The sequence below is a fragment of the Schistocerca serialis genome, chromosome 4 (genome assembly GCF_023864345.2).
Source record: "Schistocerca serialis cubense isolate TAMUIC-IGC-003099 chromosome 4, iqSchSeri2.2, whole genome shotgun sequence".
Taxonomy (NCBI): domain Eukaryota; kingdom Metazoa; phylum Arthropoda; class Insecta; order Orthoptera; family Acrididae; genus Schistocerca; species Schistocerca serialis.
This window is the reverse complement of record NC_064641.1, coordinates 682015254-682032915: the sequence shown is the minus strand read 5'-3', so window position 1 is coordinate 682032915 and position 17662 is coordinate 682015254. Positions and strand designations below refer to the sequence as shown.

Genomic DNA, 17662 nt, shown 5'->3' with positions numbered 1-17662 from the left:
TTTTGAATTCAGGGGTTTTCATTTGGCAGTGGCTTCAAATTGTTTTTATATTTTTGACACATAAATTATGTTCAACAGAATATTTGATATGAAACTGAAACTTAACTGCCGGCCGCGGTGGTCTCGCGGTTCTAGGCGCGCAGTCCGGAACCGTGCGACTGCTACGGTCGCCGGTTCGAATCCTGCCTCGGGCATGGATGTGTGTGATGTCCTTAGGTTAGTTAGGTTTAAGTAGTTCTAAGTTTTAGGGGACTAATGACCACAGCAATTGAGTCCCATAGTGCTCAGAGCCATTTTTTTTTAGACTTAACCAGACAACACTTTCTATACAGTTATAAAAACTGTGAAAGCCTACTGCATGCAGAAAGTTGACACAGATATCAAGAATTCTCCAAGACTGTCAGAGGTGTAAGATATGTGAATTACTGTATTTCATGAAACTAGTGACCGTCTAATATTAGTAATTTTGCTGGTTTACATAAACTAATCCAAAAGCATTGTAGACTGAGTTAATTTGAGTGTTAAGCCTTAAGTGACAATGCATACTTTTACTACTTTACAGTTTCTATTCACCAACACTTGTCACATCTGAAAATTTTAAGAACAGAAAATTTTTTTGTGCACCTGGATATCAGTGTACTGCATGTCTTCATGTCACACATGCTGCTGTAATATTTTTACAGTTTCCCTTCCACAGTTCACAACAAATGGAAATAGTTTACAGGTTCCCAACTGAACATGTTCCCACAATTTAGCATTCTTATATCATCACTGATTCAAACACCCAAAAGTTTTCATCCCTATGGCTCCCTGTGGTACGAAGGAAGTGACTCTCTGATGTCCTATCATCTAGCTGCCTCCTCTTGTTTGTGATCAGCATGTTCCTTTTCTCACTATTCTCTCTGGAGAGCCTCAGTTTTTACCTTGTCAGACAACTTAATTTTCAGTATCCTTATGTAGCACTACATTTCACTTTTCCTTTTGGTTGCCCCCACAGTTCATGATTCACTTTTATACAATTGTGTTGCAAACAATGTAGGATTCCCCCAATGTAGGATGATGTTTCCATACTATTACACTTCCTTTGTCCAGGAATGCCTTTCTGGCTATCCTAGTCTGTTTATATGTCCTTGCTTGATTCACCATGTGGTACTTTCCTTTCAAGGCAGAATTTCTTCACTTGGTCTACTCTGTGACTCAAATGTTGAAGTTTTTCATTAACCTCATTTCTGCTAATCCTCAATACTTTGATATTTCACTGGTCTCCTATCAATGTACGGTGTGTGCTCATCAGACTATGAACTCCCTCCAAAAAGTCCTGCCATAGTTCTTCCCTTTCACTGAGTCTGTCACATCAGCAAATCTTACAGTTGCACTTTCACCATGAATTCATCCCAAATCCATAACATTTTATTTCAGTCACTGTTCCTTTGACATACAGGTTGAACAGTATGGACAAAAGACTGAATCCTTGTCTCACACACTTCTTAATGCAAATACTTAGTTCTTGGTCTTCATTCTTATTTATACTTTCCGATTATTCCATGTACTGCATGGTAAAATTTTGTGGAGGTGGTATGGGACTTTGTCAGACAGTGACAGTAGACCGTTACTGCCATATGTGGCAACAGAATTTCAGTACTTGTTGCACCACCAACACAGTGCCTTACCGGAGTGAACAAATCTGTTCGCTGAACCATAGGGAAGTGCAAACATCCTAATTATAAACTTGGTAAAGACCTATGATGAAATTTGTTAATGCTTGAAATTCACCAAAACTCTTCCTTCCTCTTCTTGAGTTACAGCTGCACATATTAGGTATTTATCTTGAAAGGCTTCACATAATCTCTGAAAGTTGCCTATCATTACAGATGTCAGTGGCAATCCATATTTATTTCACACAAGTAATATACTTGTAATATGTAATAAAGTGGAAAGTAAACCTTGCAAAAAATTGCACACCAGGCACTATCTAGTGTTCCACCAAAACGACTTTCTGAGACGTACTCGTGCTATTATTGTACATTATACTCCAGTAATGTCATTAGTATGTGTATAACCTAACCATAATTTGTGCACATATCACTTCAGAACAGGCAGGGCCTTAAACTATTTATGTGAACTAAATGGTGCAGTTAGATCAAATAATTGTTATTTTCACAATACATAGAAGATCCATTAATCATGACAAAGAAATTATTTTCAATACATTTACAGAGCACAGAGGTCTTATTGGGAAAATATAAAACCTGCGTCAGGCCGCCCATACTGCCCATCCATGTCGCACCCTGATGACTGGGGCATCACAGCTGGCAATGCAGATCTCAAACAGCACAAAGAAGCCACAACTGAAGATGAAATAAAGAAGCTGGCTTCTTTCAAGAAATAATTAAATTACACAGACAACAATGTTATGTATTGTTGGTTGCTTATTCTGAAGTATTTACTGAAGACTGATCAGTTAGAGTATAACAGTTTGAGGTTTATCATTATATAAAGAAAAGTATGTGATCAACAGCAATGAAATCTGTTACACTGTTCCATGTTTCATGAAGGACAATTGTATAGCTCCTGGGTAAAAAAAATAAAAAAAATCACTTCTCTTAAAATGGAAACAAGCAATAGTGTCTTATTTACTGACCTGTCTTTGAAATCATTCTTCATGAAGACTCATTTGATGAATACATTTACTCAAATACAAAAAAAGAGCTATGAATTAGCCCTTACTTGAAAACTTTACACAATATCGAAGTATTTCACTAAAATAAGCATTTTAAATGTCCTATTCTACTACAAACATTAAGAATATATGTGTGGCTTTTATACATACTTAATTATTTTCACTTAGTAAATTCAAAATCTGGATTTTTGCGTAATATAACAAAGCCTTCCATTACTGGTGAAAGCGGTATGTACTCTTCAGATGTCAATTCGGCACGCTCACCTACGCCAAGTAGAACTGGAGTCGTGTGTGTCTGACCTCTGGTGATTGATTTTGGTGTCCCTGCTTTCCCAACAACATCCAAAGCCTAAAACAAAATTGTTGAATGTATCTCATTAGATATACTTTCATGAAAAATAAGTCTTTTTAAAAAATTTGTTAAATACTGTGACAGGAATACATAAAACAGCAGATAGTACATAAGCATACTTCAAAGATCAGAAAATAAAAATAAATATAGAAGAGGCCACTCTGTTAAATGGTGGAAGATTGTGTTTAACACTAGGGATGGGATTATCTCACTAGAGTCTCAAGGGGAATAAAATTATTGAGCAGCTCATAATATTGAACTGTGCTGTATGCAAATGGACTGACTGACTCTGTGGGAACTACTCTCCAAGAATGTAGCTATAACATTTTCTTGCAGACTGACTTTTGTGTGGTCTCAAAAGCAGCTACTAAGAGCACAAAAGTCACCTGTAGTAGCAGCAGCAGCAGTTGTGCATATAGGTATGTGGCTTTAAATTGGCACATTCTTGATTGATGCGCCAGGACATCTGGCTTTTGATGTGGAAATGTTTATTTACAAAAATAACAGAAATAAGACTATTTGGATAATTTTCAGATACAAATGCATTTTGTTTTCCTCTGAATAAAGCTTTATTTACTGCTCCACTGAAGTGGGTTATGACTTATCTTAGTTCAAAACTTTACTTTCAAAATCATAAGTGCTTAGTTGAAAGAAAAATATAAGTTTTTTCCCACTGTCAGATAACAAAATAAAATATATAGTACAGCAGTTTCTTTAGTGACTGCAGAATACAGAGTTGCAATCCGTGTGGGTGTAAATTTTATCTTTAAATGGAAAAGTGGTACTAAGGATATTCCAAAATACTGATTCCTCTATCGCACTGTTTGCTGAATTGCACATGTTGAAAATTTGTGGAACATTTTAGAATCCTGCACTAAAGGCAATTAGTGTCACAGAATGTTTACTCCATTACAAAGTTTGTTGTGAACAGTTGCAGTTTGTAAACTGTAACTTTTATAATTACATAATACTAAAATTGATTTGCACTATTCATCAACCAACCTTGGTGTGACAATGAAAGGAGTGACATATTAAGTCATAACAATAACTTTCTCCACCTAATAAGTGATGTACAGAATTCTGTTTTATTGATTTCATACAAATAAAAATCTTAGGCAAACATTCTTTGCAAGTGATTTGTCTCCTAAGCAACTTCCAGAGCAGAAATACTTAGACTCAAACACCTCACGCACATTTTAGACATGGTTAGCATAAAGATGCGGCAGAGGGAGGTAAGTAAGGAAGAAATAATGTAAGGCTTCTACAGAGAAAATGATCTAATGCATACCATACTTACAATGACCCAATCAAAAGGTTTTGTACCTAATGAACATAAAAAAGCCTACCCACTAGAAAAATGCACTTATCAGTCATACCTGCACTAACAACCTACAAAGAGGAGCTACTAGTTGCTTGATGACCTTGAAATTTTTAGGGGCCTTCAAATAGCTAAGCATGCCCACTGTTTTTCAATTTTCAACAGTAATATCTTTTGGGAACAAATTACATCTTCCAGAAAATAAAGTGAAACATGTGAAATATTCTCAGACCCACAATTACACTTTTGTAGCCATCAGTATAGATTACAAGTATTTAGCTTAGTAAAACTATCCCCTACTTATACCAAATTATACAGCTCAAAAGAAATGACCAAATTTTACTCATGTTTTTGGCATAGCAGGTCTACTAGATTGCATATTTGTTGTAAATTAGATGGCTACACCTCTGTTTAACTCTGTATATTGGCACATTCCACAAAAATCTGAGCCTAATGTTATCCTAAGACATACTGAGTGCCATGGAATAGTCATGTCAGAAGTGTGCTCACATACTAGTATGTGTTGAGAAGCATGGTTTATGAAAAATGCATTAAGTTCTTTAGTGCATGTACTGAGATGTGCTATCTTTTTCCCCTCCCTGTTTAACATAGCAATGTGCTTGGAATTAGCAGCTACTTTGTTTGCCACATAGGAAAGGATAATGTGTCAGATTTGTTCCTTCAATGTCAGGTTCTTGCTTAATATATGCTAACATTAATCAACAAAACACATCCTAACATTACACAAATGAGTAGTGCAAAGGCCACATGAAGATGAAGTTCTAAAAGTAAAATAATTTTCACAGTGATACATAATCAGCACTACAAACATGAGTGCTCAGGTAACTGGTTTTCAGAAAACATATTTACTCATAAAAGCAGTTCATTAAACCTACTGGTTCATATTTGCTGTTAAAAGTTCAAAAAGAAAACTAAAAAAACTTAGTGCTGGAAAAAATATTCAAAAATTAAGAGCATGTACAGCTAGGTTGTAAAAATAGTTGTTTAATGGGATATATAAAACTGAAGGTTCATTGAAGACTCTATGCATAATTACAGAAAACCTGAAACAATCTGATTCAGAACTGTGGTATGACAAAGTACCTCCATACTGACTCGTTTAATCAAACCTACAATGAACACTATATAAATACAAATTAATGAGAAATTTTTGAAGTTCATATCAAATTACTTACCTCTAATATTTTGAAAAGTGCTAAGTAACTGCAAAACTTAAGTGTCCAAAGTCATAAAAATATTTTTGTATCTGTGTATGTGCCCTCACCTGTCCCACTCTAACAAATACATTCACAGGTTCCAAGTTTTCATCCAAAGTAATAAGCCAGCGTGGATGCATAGCAGCTACCAAGCAATACAAAAGGTAATGAGATTTGCCCAGTATAACTGCAACAAAATAAATCTGTTAGTACCAGAACAGAAATACCTGGGTTCTTTAAAATGTGTTTAAAGTTTCAAAATACAGAAAGTATCATAAGTTGACAATACAGTATTGTGATTTTCTGTAAATAACAGAGTACAAATCTGAGGCTGAGAAATGAATTAGATTTGCTAACTGAAACATTTACATGAATTGAAAAAAGGTCCAAAAATTTTATGTAACTAATGTTAAATGTGTAGGAAGAGTCAATAAGCAAAACACTTCCTGTGAATTAATAGTTATTAATGCATACTGGATTTTTTCTTAAGATAGCGAACTACTATCCATTTTATTTACTGTTACATGTAAGAATTAGTTATTACAGGGCCAGAACAATAAGAGAGATTTATGCCAATGTAACATCTAAATTGTTATAATGACAGACAATATCATACTGCGCAGTTTCAAAGCATGAGCACACACATTCTGATTTATTATGGTATTTATTTCAGACAGTACAATTTAATGATGTAGCTGATAGAAGAATCCAAAACTTAACTTTTGAATGTGTGAAACCAATCATGCCTTTCATCCCAGATCATACAGCTGCTAAATGGCATTACTGCCATATTATGTTTAAAAGGTCAAGGAAAAAAAACTGAGACACTGAAAAACTATAGTTTATATCAAAAAATGTAATTCTTTCTGTATCCTACTTTGATGTACATACACGATTTGCCAAACCATCTGACAGTTGCAGAATCGGTGATGTTTGCTGATGACACTAGCATTTTTATAAAAGGATACACTGAGGATAATCTACAGAAAAGTGTCTCTAGTACAATAAGTGAGACAGGTAAATGGTTTAGCGATAACGCTTTGATCATAAATAAGGATAAAACAGCATTGATGAATTTCAGTAATATTAAAAGTAAAGCTGGAAGAAGACTAAAAGCTGAGTTAGGGAACTATGTTAATGCACAAGCTCCATACACAAAATTCCTAGGTATATGGGTGGATGAGCACTTGAGATGGGAAAAGCATCTACAAGTTTTGAGAAAAAATTAAGTAAATGCTGCAATGTGCTAAGAAAGCTTCGGGAATGTTGCAACACTGAATCATTGCTATGTGCCTATTATGCTTACATGAACAGTTTGCTTAGATATGGTGTGATCTTCTGGGGAAACTGGGGAAATACAGGTATGGCAAAACAAGCTTTCAAGCTTCAAAAAAAGGGCTATTAGAATAATGAAAGGGGTTCCCTGCAGTGTCATGCAGGGAAATAAAAAGAATTTAAAATAATGACTTCCTAGCTTACACATCTATGAATATGTATGCTTTCTGAAAACTCACCAGGAATTTTCAACATTAAATAATCAGGTTCATAACCATGAAACAAAGAACAGGGATAATTTTCACAGGCACACCCACAATGGAGCATTCTACCAAAAAGGTGTAAACTACCAGCCCAAAATACTTTCTACAATAAAGAAAATGAAAGAATTTCATAAATTCAAGGTAGATCTTACAGTTTTTACTAACACACAGTTTTTATAAAATTGAAGAATATCTTAATATGGAAAAGTAACATTATTTATATATACTGATGTAAAATATTTGTATTCATTATCCAAGTTTTTGAAACAAATTAAATATAAGAAACTACATTGTAATTGACTACATCCATACAATGCATATTGTTAATGGATGAATAGAGAGATTGAATTGAACTGAATTGAAAGACAGTGCATTTCATGTAACAAGGAAGTGTTACCAACTTGACCTCACATTTTAAGGAGGAAAAAGTGCACCTGCACGATATTACCCACAAAAATTGATTGTGAGCTAAGCATGCAGGTATGATCTTCTGACAGTACAGCTTTTAAACTTTTGCACGCAAAGGTTGTTTATCACTAGGGCCAACTCACTGCAGCCACCTAATGCCCAAGTGCAAAGTATTGTTCAGTGGAGTGACAGCTAGAGCCCTATTCGTGGGATGTTAAAGATGAGGAAAGAGAAGTGGGAGGTGGACACATCTTACCAACATTTTTGAAATATTCGTTTGAGAACACATCATTCTAGGGGTACAATAGTAAGTGATATGAGAGTGCATAATATGTTAATCTCGTGCACATACAGTATATCTTCAATATTATTTTAACAATATTTTTGTATTGATATTCTGCAGCTATATACATGCTTCAAAATCAAAATGAAGAATTATTATTGAATGAAGTTAATGATTTTTTTTATTTCAATTGAATTACATAGATCATGTCGAAGAATATCACAACTCCTGCAAATGTTCTTAACTGAACAGTGACAGCATTAAGAAAGAAGGAAAATAATATACAACAGCATAGTTAATAATTAAAAAGAACTATGATATTGCTTTAATGACACAATAACTAGAGTCATTTATTTAGATTGCTTTTCTGAATCGACAAAAAAATGTTCAAAGTAAAGGGTCTGACACCAGCTACATGTTAGACCCTTGCACTGTGTCACAATGAACAAAGCATGTTACTAATATCAAAACAGTACTTCTCAAACCTCTTACTTACTCCTCTATACCATACTTTGTGCTCGGACAAGAGGCAGCTGCAGTGGGGCAGAGCAAGTGGAAAACAACTGATGTGCTCAAAAGTTTAAAAGCCATGCATAAAATCAGAATTATGGCCCAACTTTTCACAAGGAAGTGATTTCAGGAGTGGATACCCTGAAAGTGTGTTTCTTTCTCCTTATAATATGAGGTAAAGTTGGTGAGGTTCCCTTCTAAGAAATTTCCTGTGGGTACACTCCAGCCCTCTCCAGTAACTGTAATTCTCAGAGAGCATAACAAACAACTAAATTCAAGCCATGTATCATTATGCATCATTAAGACGTTGACTGCCACATGGCCTTAGGCCTTAGGCCTCACACTTAAAGCCGTGAGCCTGTCCTGGCCTGCTCTGATAGTGAACCATACATTACTAAGCATTTGCAGTCAACATGTTTATAGCCAAGTTTTCTGCATTATAAGAGTTTTCTTGTTTTCTCATGGTTATCAATCAGTCTTTCCTAGCATAACATTGTTATGGTATGAGGAACTTACTGAACAGTCAAAAAATTTTGTTGTGAAGGAAGGATCGCTATTGCTGAAACTGTGAATGTGTTTTATATTATATTTGTATTACTTATCATTTTATAGCCAAATTCAAGAAAGTACTTGTAATTGAAACAGTTGTAACATAAGTTACAGCATTTAATTAAGTTAACGAGTGAAGCTGAAGCTATAAAAGAAGCCACATACTATTTCGAATATCAAGGCATCCAGTAAGGACAATTAAGAGGCCTCCAAGTGCCACACGACTCAGCACTTGTCGATCAGTATGAAATGGTGCCAATGACATGGTACCTTTTCCCATGTGAGTTAAACCCTGTGCAATCCGCACCATAAACAACATTTCAGGATTCTTTCCATGAAACTGTGCTAGATGTCGTAACATAGTGGCCAACCTAGGTAATACAAACAAGCCATTAGTAAACATGTACTGAAATATGTAGATCAAAAACATAATATACAAAGCATGAAAAGGAGATGTATCTGATGTGGGAAAATGAGATGAGGGTATGGAGTTCAGTGAAAGCAGTTATTTTCTGTTAGTTGCTCTTTTCAGTAATCATGGATGCTTCAGCATCCCTTTCTTGTTATTAAGTACAAGGGCTATCCAGAAGGTAGCAGATGTTTTGAAATAAAAAATTAACAGTATGGAAAAACCAAATTTTATTATATACATTTTAAAACTATAATCTTAAGCTATTTTTTCATAAGCCATTCAAGTTGAGGCACTTACCATACTGTGGCACAAGTTTTTCATTACCATCTCTGTACAAATTTGCCACCTTTGATTGCAACCACTAGTCTATACTGGCATGCAGTAAAGTACCAGTATCTAAGCACTGTGTAGTGAGCTATGTCTTTATTGCTGCAATAGGTGGTAGTCACTTGGCACTAATTCTGGGTTGTGTGGTGGATAATTGAACACATCCCATCCAAAACCCTGTAGGTAACCCAGTACGTCTCAGGTGCATTGGCCTTGTGTGGCTGTATGTTGTTGTGTAAAAACAAAACTTCTGCACTAAGTTTTCACCAACACTTGGTTTGTATCACTCGCCTTAACTTTGTCAGTGTTAAACAATACCTCTCTGAGTTAATTGTTTTGCCACATTCAAGGAAATCAGTGAGAATCACTCCCTTAGAGTCCCAACCCACAACAGCCTTGACAGCATTAGCAAACACTTTCCCGGTTTATTTGGAGAATTTGAGTGTCCCTATTCCAAAACAACTGCCTTCTTGTTCACAGTTGACATAGTTCACCCATGTCTCAGCTTGTTACAGTACAGTGCCATTTTTCTCTAAATCTTTAAGGAAGGTCAGTGCTGCCATTGGTCTCCGTTTTTTGTGGTCTTCGTGTTAGGTTTTTGAGAACCGCCTAGCAGTTTCTCCACCACAATTTAATGTAACAAACTCCATCAAATCTGGGGAGAATGTTGTAAAAGTTTCGCAATCGTGAACAACAATTATCATGAATTTTTTCATTGATTTTCATCACCAGTTTGTCAGCCACAAGGATAGGACTACCACTGTGATCCTAATCATGTACTTTGGTACAGCCATTTTTAAAATCAATGCACCACTGCTTAATCAGCTTTCACTCATTATACCCTTTCCGTACACAGCACAAAGGTTGTGATAAATTTCGATTGGTTTGCAGTTTTTCGGCAACAGAAACTTAATCACAGAATGAACCACAAAGGTTGTGGGATTTTCTATTGCAGCACATAGGAGAAAGCAAAGTAGCTGAAACACAAACCACATGCTACCACCACTGGATGCATACTGAGGGTGGGAACATTATAACATCAAGATGGCAGCTGCAGCTCCAATCACTGCTTCAACAGACCAAAATGTCTGTTACTTCCTGAACAGCCCTCATATTTTGCATATAAGGGCAGATACAATGTCCATGGAGAAATGCAGCAACCACTTGAAAACAACAAAGTACAATGTTTATTCAAAACGATCAAGATACTTTCAAGTGGTTGTATAAAAATGTTTGAATTCAGGTATGATACTATACAATTCAATATTCTGGAAAATTTGTTTTGTTACAGTGCTATCCAGCAACATTACCGCCAGACCATTGAGAAGGCATTTTGTGTAGTTCATGCTGCAATTACAAGTCAACAGTGATAATTTAATTTTCAACAGGAAGTTCTTGAGTTCTTGGATCCTTAGCAACTGTGATGATGGATTGGTTGTGTATCAATATCCAGTTGCTGACATGGCCGCCAAGTTTTCTGGAACTGCTGCTGTGTGAATTTTACCTGTGGGGTTACATCAAAGGCACTCTTTTCATACCTCCACTTCCCCACAGCATCACTGACTTATGGGGGTGTATCAGGATATCTGCAACTGCCATTGGTGCGGACAATTTAGGATGAGTGGGGGGTTGTACTGAACAATAGACTGGACATGTGCTATTTGACTAATGGTCCACATGCTAAACATTTCTGAACATGGCTTGAAAAACGTCTTGAGCTGCTGTTTCAACAAATCTAGATCCTTTTGAATAACTCTGTATTTTACCTTTATTTCAAGACTGATTGACATGGTGCCATACCCTTCTAAAACACAATTTTTGAAGTGGTTAAAGAACTTACACAACTGGATCCCACATCCAAAATACATCCTGACTGCAACATTGCATGGACGAGCACACTTACTATTTACATGATACACTACTGGCCATTAAAAGTGCTACACCAAGAAGAAATGCAGATGATAAAAGGGTATTCATTGGACAAGTATATTATACTAGAACTGACATGTGATTACATTTTCACGCAATTTGGGTGCATAGATCCTGTGAAATCAGTACCCAGAACAACCACTTCTGCCCATAACAACAGCCTTGATACACCTGGGCATTGAGTCAAACAGAGGTTGGATGACGTGTACAAGTACAGCTGCCCATGCAGCTTCAACACGATACCACAGTTCATCAAGAGTAGTGACTGGCGTATTGTGACAAGTCTGTTGCTTGGCCACCATTGACCAGACGTTTTCAAATGGTGAGAGATCTGGAGAATTTGCTGGCCAGGGCAGCAGTTGAACATTTTCTGTATCCAGAAAGGCCCGTACAGGACCTGCAACATGCGGTCGTGCATTATCCTGCTGAAATGTAGGGTTTCGCAGGGATGGAATGAAGGGTAGAGCCACGGGTCATGACACATCTGAAATGCAACATCCACTATTCAAAGTGCCGTCAATGCAAACAAGAGGTGACCGAGACGTGTAACCAACGGCACCCCATACCATCACGCCGGGTGATACACCAGTATGGCGATGACGAATAGTCGCTTCCAATGTGTGTTCACCGCGATGTCGCCAAACGTGGACGCGACCATCACGATGCTGTAAACAGAACCTAACCGCAGCCATGGTCTTCGAGCTGATGGTCCTTGCTGTTGCAAACATCATCGAACTGTTCGTGCAGATGGTTGTTGTCTTGCAAACGTCCCCATCTGCTGACTCAGGGATCGAGACGTGGCTGCACGATCCGTTACCACCATGCAGATAAGATGCCTGTCACCTCGACTGCTAGTGATACCAGGCTGTTGGGATCCAGCACAGTGTCCCGTATTACCCTCCTGAACCCAATGATTCCATATTCTGCTAACAGTCATTGGATCTCAACCAAGAGAAGCAATGTCCCGATACGTTAAACCGCAATCGCGATAGGCTACAATCCGACCTTTATCAAAGTCGGAAACGTGGTGGTATGTATTTCTCCTCCTTACATGAGGCATCATAACAACATTTCACCAGACAACGCTGGTCAACTGCTGTTTGTGTATGAGAAATTGGTTGGAAACTTTCCTCATGTCAGCACGTTGTAGGTGTCGCCACCGGCACCAACCTAGTGTGAATTTTCTGAAAAGCTAATCATTTGCATATCACAGGATCTTCCTCCTGTCGGTTAAATTTTGCGTCTGTAGCACGTCATCTTCATGGTGTAGCAATTTTAATGGCCAGTAGTGTATTTATATTTAACATGTTGAATGCCATGAGGCCACTAATGGCCACAGCAGAGCCCCACACCTGACACTATTGTCTGGGCTTGGCTGGCAGTGAAACGTCCATCATTATTTGTGTGGTAGTCAGAGATTAACATATGAATTTCAGTACTACACTGATGATACTGTCATTATATCCGTGCACAAATGAATAAGTGAAATTTCAGTTGAGTTCTCTGGCTGTCAGAAAGCTGTACTGAGCAAAATGTAAATTATAGAAGACCCAAGTAAGGAACATGCATAATGAGAGTTTGTTGTAGGTTATTAAGGTGCACAGTTATGTACTACATTTGGATAAATCAGAGCAATGACTTAAGAGTCAAAATGTGACCACTGCATTTAACACATTGACTGCCATTTGGCTGCCGGCATACACAGCAGATCTTCATGTCTAACGCCATATGCCTGGCCAGGCCTGCCAGTGAAACATCCATCACCCGGAATAGACAAGGCACATCCAGGACCATAAATTCTGGCTTTGTAGTGTGCTTATTTGGTGATCAGGATTTTGGGTGCTGTGCACTAAACTTCTCTCTTTAGCTCCAAATTGTATTGAGAGAATGGAGTAAATATTTATGTAGATCTCTGCAAAAATCAGTAGTCTCATTTTCTGCACAGAAATGTGTGTTAAGAAAAGTAGGATGAAAAGTTCTTAGAATATAGCCCTGCCATTAGCGCTCTTCTTTTAATTCAAGTTCTATCATGTACAACAGAAAGGTTTTGATTTTTGAGGGACTGTCAGGAGGAATCCTCATCAAGAAAAACAAAACTGGTATTCTAAAGATTGGAGTGTCATGGAATGTTACATCCCTTAATCCACAGGTAGGTTAGAAAATTTAAAAAAAGAAATGGGTAGGTTAAAGTTGGAATTAGTGAAGTTTAATGGCAGGATGAACAGAACTTCTGGTTTACGTACACGGTTATAAATACAAAATAAAATGGGATAATGCATGAGCACATCTAATAATGAATAAGAAAATGTGAATGTGGGTAAGCTATTATTAACAATATAGTGAAAACATTATTGTAACTAATCTAGACACACAGCCAACACACACCACAATAACTTATATGTCAACTAGCTCCACAGATGATGAAAAATTGAAAGAATTTATAAGATTGTATGATGACATAAAAGAAGTTATTGAGATAGTCAAATGAAATGAAGATTTAGATGTGGCGAGTAACTGGAATTCAATAGCTGGAAAAGGAAGAGAAGGAAAGTAATAGAAAAAGGGGACAGGAATGAAAGGGGAAGCTTCCTGGTAGAATTTTGCACAGAGCATAATTTAATCATCACTAACACTTTGTTTCAGAATCATATAAGAAAGTTGTTAACATGGACAGGGATGTAGAGACACTGGAAGTTTTCAAATTGATTTATATAATGGTAATACAAATATTTTGAAATCAGATTTCAAACTGTAAGTCGTTTTCATGGGCAGATGTGGACACTGATCATAATTTATTGATTGTAAATCACAGGTTAATACTGAATAAATTACTAAGGTAGGAAATTAAGGAAGTGGGACATTGATAAATTGGAGGACCCAGTGGTTGTTGAGAATTTTGCAGAAATCATTAGGCAACAATAGATTGTAATGTAGGAAAAGAATACAACACAAGATGAATGAGTAGCTTTGAAAGATGAGGTGAAAGGAAAGATAGATATCAAAAATGTGAGACTCACAGAAAGTTGAAACTGGCAAAGCAGGATCACCACACTATGAGTTTAACCAATGGAGGTTTTAAAATTCTGACACAAAATATTTGTGAAAGAATGGCAAAACTAGTAGAAGCTAGCCTTGGGAAAGATCAGTTTGGGTTAAGGAGAAATACAGGTATACATGAGATCATACTGCCCTATGACTTATCTTACGAGATAGATTGAAGAAAGGTAAACCTTAACTTTAGAGAAAACTTTTGACCATTTTGGCTGGAATTCACTCTTTGAAATTCTGAAAGCAGCAGAAGAAAAATAAACGGACTGAAAGGTTATTTACAACTTGGACAGAAACCAGATTGCAGTTGCAAGAGTAGAAAGTGAAGCAGTGGCCGAGAAAGAAGTAGACAGGATTTTAGCCTACCCCTGATACCAATCCTATACTTGTACACAGAGCAAGTAATAAAAGAAACCAAGGAAAAATTTGGACACTGAATTAGAGTTCAGAAAGAAGGAAAAAAAACCTTTGAAGTTTGCCAATGACACTGTAATTCAAATCAAAGATGGCAAACAACTTAGAAGAGCAGTTGAATAGAAAGGTTAGTTATAAGATGAAAATCAACAAAAATAAAACAAGGGTGATAGAATATAGTTGAATTAAATCAGGCAATGCTGAGGGAATTAGATTAGCAACTAAGACATAAAAGTTGTAGACAAAATTTTATATTTGAGGCACAAAATAACTGATGGTGGCCAAAAGAGAGAGGATATAAAATGAATACTTGCAACAAGAAGAAAACCACTTCTGAAAAAGAGGAATTTGTTAAGATGTATACAAATTTAAGTGTTATGAAGTCTTTTCTGAAGATGCTTGGCTGAAGTGAAGCCTTGTACTGAAGTGCAACGTGGACAGTAAGCAGGTCAGACAAGAAGAGAATAGAAGCTTTTGAAATGTGGTGCTACGAAAGAATGCCGAACATTGGATGGGTAGATTGCATAATGAAGAGGTACTGAAGCAAATTGGAGGAAAAAATAAAATTATGGTACAATTGACTAAAGAAGGGACTGGTTGACTAGACACTTTCTGAAGCATCAGGGAATAGTCAATTTAGTAAAGGAGTGAAGTAAAGGATGAAAACCAAGTACAATACTCGAATAACTGACTTACTGACCTTTACTGATTTCGACATAAAAAAAGCAGACTAAATACTGAATCATATTTCTCACTAGGAAAGAAGGGTCAAAAGCTCACTCCATTTTTCCCAGGCCTATAACAAGCCAACTCACACTCATTTATTTTTTTAAATTCAAATCAACAAAGAAAACTACTACAAAATTACAGCACACCGTATAGTAAGGAAAATCATTTCAGTTTATTATGATAATACTGACATGCTCCTATCCAGCACAAATATACCTAAAACTACAAAGAAAGTATTAAATTGCAGCTGTACCATACCATTTTCAGAGTAATACAAATTTTATTCCAACTTTTAATTTTTAAATGTAATTCAGCAAATCATCTATCTTTCTCTACAAAATTAGGTCATAAAGTTTCAATTCATTTGTGCTTTTTTGGTAAAATATTACAACACTATTTTTTTGCTAATCAGCTGCTTTCTGCGTTTTTTCCCTACATTTTTAATTTTCTTCACTTCTTGTTCCCATCAAATTATTTTCCTTAATTGTTTCTTTTAAGCACTTGTCTGTATTATCTTACACACACACACACACACACACACACACACACACACACACACACACACACCAAAAAAAATCAAGATGCTGTTTGTATCTGTTTCATTATGCAATTGTTTGTCGAATATAGCATCAATACATCATACTGTCATACTTGTGCAGTTATTTAATGAACAGTTTACTATTTTTCCAGTAATTTTATTTAAATGTTGATTGCAAGTGCCATTAAAATAGTGATAATTTTAAAATGGTAAAGCACATGTGTTAGCAGACACCACATTTGAAAAGAGAACCAAAAGACATTTCTGGCAAAAAGGTGTAAGTAATTGTGTAAGTAACATTTAATGACAATCTGTTGTCATTTAATAATGAGCACACTTGTGCAAGAATAGTGGCTTATTATTTGTGAACCAACTATTGCTTATATTTAAGGTAAATGAACTGAGGATGGCCAAATGTTTATGACATTTCTTTATTTAAATATAGTTGTAACATATCAGTTTAGTCCCGCAATGAACAATGGACCTCACCATTGGTGGGGTGGCTTGTGTGCCTCAGTGATACCGATAGCCATACCACTGGTGCAATCACGTGGGAAGGGTGTCTGTTGAGACGCCAGGCAAGCATATTGTTCTTCAAGAGGGGCAGTCGCCATTTCAGTTATCACAGGGCAACAGTCTAAATGATTGGCTGATCTGACCTTATAACAATCCATGGCCTTGCTGTGCTGGTATTGTGACTGGCTGAAACCCAGGGGAAACTACAGCAGTAACTTTTTTTGATGGCATGCATCTCTACTGTATGTTTAAATGATGATGGCATCCTCCAGGGTAAAATATTCTGGAGGTTAAACAGATTCAGATCTCCAGGTGAGGAGCACTCAGGAGGAAATTGTCATCAGGAAAAACAAAACTTGCATTCTACATATCAGAGCTTGGAAATTTAAATCCCGTAATCAAGCAGGTAGGTTAGAGTATTTAAAAAGAGAAATGGATAGGTTGAAGTTAGATATAGTTGGAATGAGTTAAGTTTGATGGCAAGAGAAACAGAACTTCTGGTCAGGTGAATTCAGGGTTGCAAATACAAAATCAAATAGGAGTAATGCAGGAGTAGGTTTAATAATGAACAAGAAAATAGGAATGCAGGTTTGCCACTATGAACAACATAGTGAATGCATTATTGTAGCCAAGATAAACAAAAAGCCCTCATCCACCACAGTAGTATAAGTTTATATGACAAGTAGCTTCGAAGACGATGAAGAGATTTAAGAAATCTAAAATGAGGAAATTATTCGGATAGTTAAGGAAGATGAAAATTTAATTGTGATGAGGGACTGGAATTTGACAGTAGGAAAAGGAAGAGAAGGAAACATTGTAGGTGAATATGGACTGGGGGAAAGGAATAGAAGAGGAAGCCTCATGGCTGAATTCCACATGGAGCATAATTCAATC

General features: G+C 36.5%; 2 protein-coding genes across 3 annotated transcripts in view; one reads left to right on the top strand and one right to left on the bottom strand.

Annotated features, from left to right (window-relative positions):
* The window catches only part of LOC126473167 (betaine--homocysteine S-methyltransferase 1-like), a 56307-nt gene extending 53689 nt beyond the window's left edge, over window positions 1-2618 (top strand). For both annotated transcript variants that reach the window (XM_050100045.1, XM_050100046.1), the window contains exon 9: window positions 2218-2618. In XM_050100045.1, the coding sequence (XP_049956002.1) occupies window positions 2218-2389 (172 nt within the window). In that variant the 3' untranslated portion in view covers window positions 2390-2618. The remainder of the gene's footprint in view (window positions 1-2217) is intronic.
* A 29-nt stretch (window positions 2619-2647) lies between these two features.
* The window catches only part of LOC126474690 (26S proteasome non-ATPase regulatory subunit 2-like), a 209118-nt gene continuing 194103 nt past the window's right edge, over window positions 2648-17662 (bottom strand). Inside the window, exons 15-17 of the mRNA XM_050102168.1 lie at window positions 9021-9226; window positions 5636-5754; window positions 2648-3029 (exon numbers count right to left, since the gene is read on the bottom strand). Coding sequence (XP_049958125.1) covers window positions 2841-3029; window positions 5636-5754; window positions 9021-9226 — 514 coding nt within the window. The 3' untranslated portion in view covers window positions 2648-2840. The remainder of the gene's footprint in view (window positions 3030-5635; window positions 5755-9020; window positions 9227-17662) is intronic.